The 11,222-nt window shown below is 44.2% G+C and overlaps 1 protein-coding gene across 1 annotated transcript; it reads right to left on the reverse strand.

Annotated features, from left to right (window-relative positions):
* Positions 1-8,378: 8,378 nt before the first annotated feature.
* Positions 8,379-9,608, reverse strand: LOC107042909. The gene has a single exon (XM_015264162.1). It carries the CDS (start codon positions 9,606-9,608, stop codon positions 8,379-8,381), a length of 1,230 nt encoding a protein of 409 aa, XP_015119648.1.
* Positions 9,609-11,222: the final 1,614 nt, after the last annotated feature.

Consider the following 11,222-nt stretch of genomic DNA (forward strand, 5'->3'; position numbering starts at 1 on the left):
CCTCCTCCCTCGGATCTCTCCCCTAATCCCCTTGCTGGAGCCCCTGAATTAGTCACTATTACCATCAATGATTTGAAGAACCCCGATTGCATCCCCTATGAAGACTTCCTCACCCTAACTTATGAACATCCGGAGGAGAATCGATATTTCGTGAGTGTTAATCTCGGAGGACAAAAACTCCGCACTTTAATTGACTCAGGCGCGAACAAATCGTTCATTAATACGCAGGTCGGAAAGAAATTAAAAGAATACGCCGTTGCAGTAGAGGAAGAGATGACCCTCGGTGATGGAAAGCGCAAAACCCTCGATGGATGTGCCATTATGAGATTAACTCTCGGTAACAAATCGAGTCTAATCCCCTTCCGCCTCACCAATGCTCTCGCATATGACTGCATACTCGGGACGGACGCCGTCCAAGAACTAGAATTTACCCTCGAATGCCATAGGCAACACCGAGACGACCCCACATAACCACTTTTAGAAATCCTCGCCCACCCGTTGAAAGTATGGTACCCCTCGGACCGACTCGGACCGTCTCCTAAGCCCCTCAATCTTGACAACCCTCCCCCTTGTTCCCTCGCTCAGTTAGCCGTTATACCCCGTGACGAAGCTGAAACCCTCCGACGAGAATTTAGAAGTTGGATAAATCCGGCCCCCGAAATCGCTAACGTTTGCCCCCTCCTCACGATGCACATCGACACCCAAGGACATCCCCCTATACGAAGCCCCCCTCGACGATACGCCCCTCAAATGTTGAAAATTGCCCAGGAAAAGGCAAGTAAATTACTGACACAAGGGATAATAGAACCCTCGCAGAGCGATTGGTGCAGTTGGCCAGTGCTCCAGAGACGCCCCGACAATGACTTTAGGATGTGCATCGATTATCGACCCCTCAACGCCGTCACCAAACACCTCGCCCTCCCCATGCAAAACCTGGAAGACCTCCTAGACTGTGCCCATGGTGCCACCTACGTCTCAAAGATAGACATAAGCCAGGCTTTCCACCACATCCCTCTAGATGGTGAGAGTAAAGAAAAAACTGCTTTCGCAATCCCTGGACTCCCCCCTGGACTGTTTCAGTATAAAAGAATGCCCTTTGGGCTCAAAAATGGACCCGCGACATTTCAAATGCTGACGGACATGATTATCCCCACTCAGTGGTCAAACAACGTGCGAAAGTACGTGGACGATTTCTTAATTTTCACGAAAACCCTCGAGGAATACAAGTGGTTCATCTCCCAATTAATCACCCGGTTACAAGAAAATAACATCACTATCAATGCGGATAAGTGTGATTTTTTGTGTAATAGATTAGAGTTTCTCGGATACTTATTGACCCCCGAGGGACTCGAAGCTGACCCCGATAAAGTAGCCCCCATTACCAACTACCCTCCCCCTCGAAATGTCCAAGAGCTCCAACGCTTCCTAGGAATGGTCGGTTGGTACGCTCGGTTCCTCCCCTCCCTAGCGGAAGATAAAGCCCCCCTCCTTGGACTTTTAAAAAAGGACCGGACTTGGGACTGGACAGAAGACCACCAGACAGCCTTTGAAAAACTGAAAAGATCCCTAGTTTCCACCCCCGTATTAGCCCGCCCCGATTTCAAAAAATCCTTCACAATTCAGACAGACGCTAGTGACATCGCGATCGGAGCCGTATTAACTCAAGAATCTGAGTTCGGATCCGACCACGAACAGAAAAATTCCTCCCTAGGCGCCGATCGTCCCATATACTTCGCAAGTAGAGTCCTCACCCCCCCTTGAAAGAAATTACACCGTCACGGAGCGAGAGTGCTGGGCCGTTCTGTGGGCTACCAGGAAGTTTCGCCCATACATTGAGGGAAGTCAGTATAGAATCTGAAGTGGCTTTTAAACTTCAAAAATCCCGCTGGTCGCGTCGCTCGATGGGCCCTCGAACTCCAGTCCTACGACCCTGTCATCATTCATCGAAAGGGATCCCTCCACGTTGTCCCCGACGCCCTCTCACGGGTTTGCCCTACTACCCTCGCTGCCCTCGAAATGATCAAGTCCTCCCCCGACCGCTGGTATCAGAAAAAGAAACTAGACGTGACCCTCAGCCCATCGAAATACCCTGACTGGACGGTAGAAGACGACACCCTATATCACCTTAGACCCTGCCCCCAAATTGACCATACTCTCCCTGACCTCAACCGGTGGAAGACCGTTTTACCCCCGGGACTCCGACGCCCAGTCATCGCCCACGCCCACGACAGCCCTTATGCCGCTCATGTAGGAATAGACAAAACTTACCATCGAGTATCCCTTTATTTCTATTGGCCTGGAATCTACCGAGACGTGGCTAAATTTGTCCGTTCGTGCCCTCAATGTCAAAAGTATAAAGCTGTCCAAACTTCCCCTCGAGGATTAATGCGGGAACGAGTACTAATCGAGCCCTGGTCTACCGTAGCTGGCGATATCATGGGCCCCTTCCCCTCCAGTGGCAAGCAGAACCGGTATTTGTTAGTCCTGGAAGACGCCTTTACTCGGTATGTAGAATTAAAANATCGAGCCCTGGTCCACCGTAGCTGGCGATATCATGGGCCCCTTCCCCTCCAGTGGCAAGCAGAACCGGTATTTGTTAGTCCTGGAAGACGCCTTTACTCGGTATGTAGAATTAAAACTCCTTCGAAAAGCTACGGCCAAAAACATCTGGAAGGCACTATACGAATTAGTGATCCTGCGTTGGGGGGAACCCCAATATTTTCTCAGTGATAATGGTACAGAGTTCATTGGGAAGGATCTCACCAAACCCCTGGCCCAATTAAAAATCTCCCACTTCACCACCCCTACATACCACCANCTCATTCCCCAGACCCTCAGAACTGCAGCCCAGGCCCTTAAGCTCCCCCAAATTCCCGTTCCACCGATCCCACATCCCCACAAAAGCTACGCACACCTCAGACCCTCCGCAATCGCCCTCGCTTCAATCCGTGTCTCCAGAATCCCCGTCCTCATGAGTTGCAGTCCCTCCCCTACCACACCACCTACCCCCCTCAAAACACCCAAATACCCGAAGCCTACCCCCCTCATGAAACCAGTCCCTCCCTCGACTCCCAAAATACCTCCCCTCATGTCCATCCACGTCCCCATAATCCCTAAGAGCGTCCGTAGACCCCCCGGTTACCCTCAAACCAGCCCAATCCCCCTCGACTCCTCCTTGTTGCACACCGGGTGCAGGAAATGTAACGGTATCCACCAAGCTAGGGATTGCCCCATCAAGACCCGACGTTGCTTTTTCTGCGGAAAGTGGAAGGTTGACGTCCTATCCTGCCCTAGCTGCCGCCATCTTCCCTAGACCTGATCCACAGCCTTGACCCCTAGTCTCAACCCCTCTGACACCCCCCCATAGTCCGACAAATCTTTCCCTTATTCTTTCAAAGACCATTACTTTAGTTTTTATTTTTGCTGTCACCCGGAGAAGGGCAATTGAATAGTATTTTTTGAGTTATTTTGTTTTTTTTTTTTGAGGTCATAATATATATTTTTTTCAATTAGTTGGAAGTAAGGATGAGAGTGTTGTGTTACCTGAGGTGTCGAGCCAATAAAAAATATTTAGAATCCGACAATTCAAGACCAAAAATAAGTATTAGTGAATAAGGGAAATTGTAGGGGGATACCCCGTACTAAAAGCAATAAACGATCTTGTGTTATTAATAGTCCTGAGCCTTCATTCCAGCCTCCTCTTCTCCTGGAGCTATCGATCGGAAGAGAAAGGTTTGAGCCGTCCAGCATAGGGTTGTGGAAACCCTATGCATTCCCTACCCCCGGGACAGCTGTGACGAGGCGATTCTTTATTTTTATTTGTTTTTATTCTACACTTTGCCCAACTACACACTGCCCCCTAAATACTAAAATCTCGCCACCGTTGGATACCCCTTCCCTCGATCTTCCCCTCATCTTCCCTCTACTCCCGCCACTGGACATCTCGAAGACACCAGCCGAAGAAAGACAACAGTTCCGGCCCTACCGGATAATCTGTAGGAGCTGTTGCTCCCCCCACAAACCACCCATATATGGGCCTCGGCAACCCACCGCCCTCGACGATCCCAGCGAGACATCCCTGGATTGTTGTCATCGTCACCACTCACCCGTACTGATTGGGCCCGATTGCTCCCGAATTCCAACCCGAAGGACTTCGGCACCTGACGAACCCCCACGAATCACGGAGGAAACGAAGAAACCGACACTCGTGTAACCGCTGTCCTGGACACTGCCATGTGCGCCCCAAGTTAATTGAACTATCAGTGAACGTACCTCAAAGTCGATACATTTGGTTTTTTGTTGGGATAAAGAGGATTTTTGGTGCCCGAGCTCATCCCGGCCGTAGTTACTGTGCCCGTGGAATCCAGAAGGAGGAACGGAGGCTCAATCCCTGGAGTCATCGAAGGACTCGGATNACGAGTTACCCCCCTCATTTTCCCTCTTGACCCCACAATATTACCCTTCATACCCCCCAACGGTGAGCCTACACTCTTTGTTTCTTCCCCATTTAGTTATTCTTCTTATATTTAGTTGCATTCCCTCGACACGACTAGCTTCTCCCCTTTTTCTGCATTAGAGTCACTCCCCTTTTTACGTGTACAAAAGTTGCCTGTCATTACCCATAACCCTAGATCCAAGTAAAAGGCATTTTTAACGTCTTACGACGATCTAATATGTAAATTAATAGAAATATAGATATTTAGTTAATTTTACCCCTCATTTGTCTTCATTATTTAATTGGCCTAAATCCCCTTTTTAGGAAATAATATTAACTAAATATTGAAAGGTCACAATGGATGCCAGTTCTTCTGAAAATACGCGAAAACTGCACCCGGAGTCTCAGCTTTCAATTTATCATGAAGTTTCATGTACTCCATTTCGGATGAACTTTGCACTAATGGTTTCAATATTCCCACTGACTTGCTCCGCTCTTCTGATGTGATACCCAACTTTTTAGTGGTGACTTCTCGTGCTATAGCATTCTTCGCGTGAAATTCACAGAGTAACATTTTTACCCAAGGTAAAATTTCCTTAATCGCACCACGGTACATTAAATCTTTATCCGTCGTGAATACCGAAATCTTCTCAAGTGCTTCTCCATGGTGATCTCGGAATGCCTCAAATACAGAGCTCAACGTTTCATATTGTTCGTCAGCTAGAATGCCCACTCCAACGAATTGAGTTTTACCATTGCAGTCTTCAACCATTAATAGTAGCAAGATAAAGTTGTGAATGAATAATTTATAGGTCGTATCTGTGAACACTATCTCAGGGTATTTGGGAAGATCACTTCGCATTTTTTCCGTTGTGAAGAAGAGTCCTTTGTAGTTCTTTGCGTCATCATGAAATACAGTAACACAAGCACCTGAAATATACAACTTAGTTAAATTTTATCCCTTCTTTCTACTAACCTCCAGTTCCATCCAACATTTTTCGGATTCCGAAGTGCCGATATTAATAAGATAATATTGTTGAGTATCTTTACCGTGAGTTTCTTCAAGAAGGTCAGCACGCAAAGACTCATCATTTTGTGTTCTCCTCTTAAGATTCAAATTATCTAAATCTTTCCTAGGAACGTATTTATTGTAGTCGTTCATCAATTTTTCTTGGATCTTCTTCTTAGGACATCCCAGATCCAACCATTCTGTGACATTATGGTTCTGTTCATCGTTCAGCTCCCGATTGGCTGGGATGTGTTCAATGTACTCCTCAAATACCCATATTTAGTCTATAAATGTGATATCATCTATTATATGACGATAGTCTGTATCAACTTTTTTTCATTTTTATTTCTATATATCAACTTGACAATCCATCAATCAATCAATTTCTTATCTGATATATTATCAGTAGTTACCATAAGCCAGTTCTGGACCAAATGGTGGCGAGGGGGTGTGCGGGGGCAGGAGGCAGGAGGCAGCAGGCAGGAGGCAGCCGGCCGGCGGCAGGGGGAAGGGGGCCGCTGCGGCTGGAGTCGTGATGGTGGGGGAGTCGCTGTGGGTAAGGTTTTTTGCTAGTGAGTGGGGTTGCTCGGTGGTGGGGGGTGGGTTCAAGGTGTGCGTGGATTGGCTCAGCCGTAACACGCGGGAAATTTTGAATGAAATAGATGCGCTCATCATCATTCCTATGGAATTATCCCGTACTGAGGGAAGGTATTTTTAAAAAAAATATAGAATGCATATAGATTGTTTTTTATACATATATTTTTTTCTTTTTTTGTTACATTTTCATAACCTTCAATATTTATATCAATCATGTTTTCCTGGAGTGGGTTTCTTTGTTGTAGGGCTTACTACCCTCCAAGGTTTTGGATTTCTCGAACTCTTCGCGAAATGTAGCGGTGCGTCTCTGCGGCTGCTATTCTTTTAACCAACTGCTCTCCCGAGATTCTGAGTTCTGAGGTCGTTTATCCATTTTTTCCCATATAATTTCCTTAACGGTTGATTAATAAGTTCATCAATAAGAACAAAACCATAAATTGATTGAGGATAATTTCGGGTGATTCTTCCGTGTGGACCTCTGTGTTCTTGAAGAATTTGCAGAGGGGACAGTTTTTCTTCATTGGAGCATTGGAGGAATGATGGAGATGACATCTTCGACAATTCACGATATCTTCATCCTTTTGCATATTTTCCGGTAATTTATCCCAAACATTCTCAATACTATGTGCAGCGCACATGAGCAAAAAACTTTTTGGGAGAATCGCTATGTCTTGAGTGCTCATTCCATCAAGACTTTTCGAGTTACAGAACATTTCCAAAGATCGTTGCAAACGGTTGCCATGTTTCACAACATACCAGGTTCTCAAATTTTTCACATTTTCCAATGCACAAACGAATGGGTCCTCGTCATCGTCATCATTATGAGGATGCAAACATTTCGACAACTCAAGGTCCGATAATTTCGGACAATCTAAATCTTCTAAATCGATCACTGATTGTGAACTTCCAAGAATCCCTTCCAGCCACTGTTTCTTCTGTAATCCTTTCACATAGAGGTTAGCTGCGTCTTTGAGAACTTCTTCAGCAATCTGTGGAAGCTCAGAATATGGTGTGTCTCCGGTTTCCCAGCGCAAGCCATGGAAACTGTTGATTAGCCATGTGTTGGAACGTTTAGCTTTAGCTGACAAGTCATCCCATGAATATGGTGGTTTGAAGAGCACACATTCAACTCGCTCAAGGTCATCAATATATGCAACTGCCAGTTCTTTAACGATAAATTTATTATCATCACTCTGAAATCCTTGAACGTCCACAATCGCGTCCATCTTTACACTGTAACGTTCTGAGTACGACTGATCACTACGCTGAAAGTACTGCGTATTTTCTTCAAGAATTAGATTGCATCATTATGCGTCATATTTCTCAGAAGTGTTTACATTTTTGGAAGAAGTGCGCATATTTTTTTTGCGCAGTTTCAGGGACAGTGGTTCGGAGTGGGAGAAAATTGCGACATATTTCTGAGAAATGTTTACACTTTTAGAAGAAGTGCGCATATTTTTTCGCGCAGTTTTCAAGGACAGTGGTTCGGAGTGGGGGAAGATTGCGTCATAAGAGGTAATACTTCCCTCATTCCTTTTGGCATCAGTTTGCATCATGGATCACTTGAGTCCAAACGAAGTGAAATTGTTATGCGCACTTCCACCATTTTTGGTGGATTATAATGATATTGTTATTAGACATTATGGTGAAAATCCAACACAAACGGCGCAAGACTGTTTTCGTGATTTCCTGGATTTGAAAGAGAATTTGGCACTCATCAAGAGTTTACGAATTGGACCAAATAAAAAAGATCTCCAGTTGACAACTGACGAAATTCATTTGTTAAAGTCGATTTCGCCATATGTCTGTGAGTACGACGATATTGTTATCAATCACTACGGTAACAATCCCCCGCAAACATCATGGGATTTTCTCCAAGATTTCCTAGATTTGGAAGGAAATTACAAAATTGTGAAATTACATCGAGACTCAAACATGGATGGGAGCGAGGAACAAACAGACTTGGTTGATAAAACCTCAGAGACTCCTCATTTTGCGCAACAACAACAACAACCACAAGATCAAGGACAAGAACAACAAAACCAAAATCTGGTAGAAGAGGCACTGGCCAGCTCTTCCAAAATCAATACAAATACACCGGTGAAACGAACCAAAGATACTGCTGCTGCATCTGCGAAACGTCATCATCATCATCATCACTGTGAAGCGAAGGATAGACAACGTCCTCATCCCTATGGGTCCAGAAAATTCAAGAAAAATAAGGAATATTTTTTGAAATAAAATGAAAACATATTCACATTGTTATATGAAAAAAAACTTTTTATTGCTAAAAATATATGTATACAATCGATATAAACAATGTTTTTTTTTTCTTCTTTACATCATATTTTTAACTCCTCCACTAATCGGGTGATACTCCACTATACGATCATGTAAGATTAAGCAATAGGCTGCAGTTTGAGGGGGGAAATGACGATCAGCCTCGAATTCAAGACGAATATCTACTGGTCCGGACTTCAAGTACTCATTTTGCTTTGAACAATCAATGACAATGAGTGGAGCATAGCTGAGGAATTCTGTCTTGCTCAAGAGTGGTTCAGCTTCTTTACCATAGTAAGAGTTTTGGAAATTCGTATACATATTGTAGAGTAACGCATATTGATTATGGCTGATATCAAGATTCAGATTACCATAAGGGTAACTTTGAGAATTCAGAAAGAGCTTTATGTCGCGGATATTACAATGATCAAAACGACTCGCATTCTTATTGGTTCGATTTTTGCGGTCAGTTTGGAATCCCACAATGACGTAGCGAGGTTTCTCTAATTGAGTTGAACTTTTCACCACCCAGACATGTTTAGAGGTCGCCGGTAGGAGTGGATACTCATACGTCTCCCAGGCTCGAAAACTGATGGGAATCGGGGCGTCCTTGGAAATGTAGTTCAGCAGATTGATTTTCTTGGAATCAGCTACTTTAATGTAGGGAATCATCCACTCCAATTTATCCAGTGAGAGTCTGAATGCTTCAGCAGCAGCTGCTCCTGCCGGTGCTTGGATGACTGCATTCACATCACTGTTCCCACGTGTTAGAATGAGTTCATGCTTCGCATTGACAATGATTCTTCCATAGTCCTCAGCAAAGCCCAATAACATACTCAAAGGTATGGAAATATCAAAATAGCCATCCTCATCAGTGACTGTTGATTCATCATCTTTAAGGATCCAACCTGCATTCTCCAGAAGAGCAGCTTGACTCGGAGTTTGTGAGACGAAATTCTTCATCAGTGTTGTGATACCAACATTCTTGTTTCTGTCAATGACAATGGCGTTTAATTCGTAGCGAATTTCTTCGAATAAGTGGAGAACCGCGCAATTCACTAATCTTGTGTGCGTCACAGCTCCTCCATCTGCTTTGGTCAAGCGTCCATGTATATGCAATGAACTTTTGCTTGGCAGCAGGCACAAGTCTTGATGTTGGACGGCGATGCGAATTTCATCATTATTATTGAAAGTCGCCGATGCAAAAGGCTGATGTGCATGAATCTCGTAATGAGCGATTGATTCGTCGAAGACGATGGGCTTTTGAATTTTCAGGATCTCTTCCATGGCTTACGGTGGTAGATGACAATGCAACAGCAGAGGAAACTATGAATTTTTCTTCTCCCTAATTTGTTTTTCCTTTCTTCAGGACTTTGAGTCCTAGACTTCTTAGGAATTTTCGATTCTGTGGTGTTAACGCTTTGAGCGCTCGTCGATGACTGCTTGGAAGTGGCAATGGTGATTCACTTTTATAACGACCTCCGGATTTGATGTTGAAAACAATGCCCATATTAGGCTTTAATGTGTAATCTAATTGTTATAACCTCTCCTCTGAAATTCACCAATTGACCTTCTTGATCAACAATTCTCACTTGGAGATGGTCTATTGCTTGTACGGCGATTGGAAGGTAAATGATGTTCGATGGCACTTCAATGATCTTATATCCTGGCGGAACTGTTGGGAAGAATTCATGTACAGTGTGTACTCGCTGTTCATTGATGTATGCTCCAGTGGTGATGTTGCACTCAACTCGTAGTGAATTGACCTTGAGAATCATTACTGGCGAATCAGATTCATGACTGACATGGGGCGAGAGCATACCTTGCGTGAAACCCAATAATCGTCCAATCGAATCTTCTGGTTCAAAATTTATCGGATGACTGCATTTGATTATACTCTTCAGAGTGTTATTGTTGGGCTTAAGGCTGATATTTATGTTGTGTTTGGCCAGTTTCTCAACCAAGAAATACTCAATATCTTCGATTTCATAGCTTCCCGTTGGTATTTCAATAATTTCATCCGCCACGTAAAACTTGTTATTCCCGGTGTCAATATTGGGAATGGAATTGAAGGTTAATAGTTCAGCCAATCCTAGAGTGTGATTTTTCAATGGTGATAATTCAATTGGAGGAAAGTAATGAGCCTCCAACACCGAAGAGGTGCCTGATAATGTCAATGTAAAAGAGTCACTCATCACAGTTGATATCTAACTGATGCTCGTGGTGTAGCGGATTGAGGTTTTATATTATTTCTCCATTGAGAAATTTCAAGCAGAGATGTCCACACACCACCGTATCATAATCTTGATACCGATCATGGTTATATTTGATAATGCTACCAACACCGAAATAATCCATCAGGTCTTGAGGTGGATGAAGATTACCAAAACTATCGAAATAGATAATTTCATGCTTCCGTTTCTTGTATGCAACCCAATGCGTTCCAGGCCCGTCTTTATCATCAAGATTGACAATGCTTGATTCGTATTTCCATGGACCTGACTTGGGCATTTCGTTCCTCATATATACACCACGAAAATGTGGGATTCCCATAAGCTTGACATATTTCATCAAGTCGGTATCGGTGAGAGCTCGGTGTGGTAGCTTTATGCGTTTTTTAAATGGAGACCTAAGCCCTTCTTGTAGGGTTTCAAGTATAATCCTTTGCCCAATGCAACAGCCTCCATTGTCTGATTGTGTCTCATACTCTCCTGAAGAGCTTTCTTAGCTGTATTCGCGTCATTGATGGCTTTTGCAACACCTGCTGCACCACCAGCCAGAGCTCCGGTGGCACTCAAACCTGCAAACAGCGGTATCAAGAAGGGTATTAAACCTCCGATTTTCGCAGGTACAGGTAGAACGCGAGGTGATCGCACTTGCTTTTTACCACCGATCTTTTTC

This window comes from Diachasma alloeum, unplaced genomic scaffold (assembly GCF_001412515.2).
Source record: "Diachasma alloeum isolate Michigan unplaced genomic scaffold, Dall2.0 Dall_scaffold_00537, whole genome shotgun sequence".
NCBI lineage: Eukaryota > Metazoa > Arthropoda > Insecta > Hymenoptera > Braconidae > Diachasma > Diachasma alloeum.

Bases quoted from the DNA above. Each gene is read 5' to 3' on its own strand.
- LOC107042909 (XM_015264162.1), bottom strand. From the start codon at position 9,608: ATGGAAGAGATCCTGAAAATTCAAAAGCCCATCGTCTTCGACGAATCA.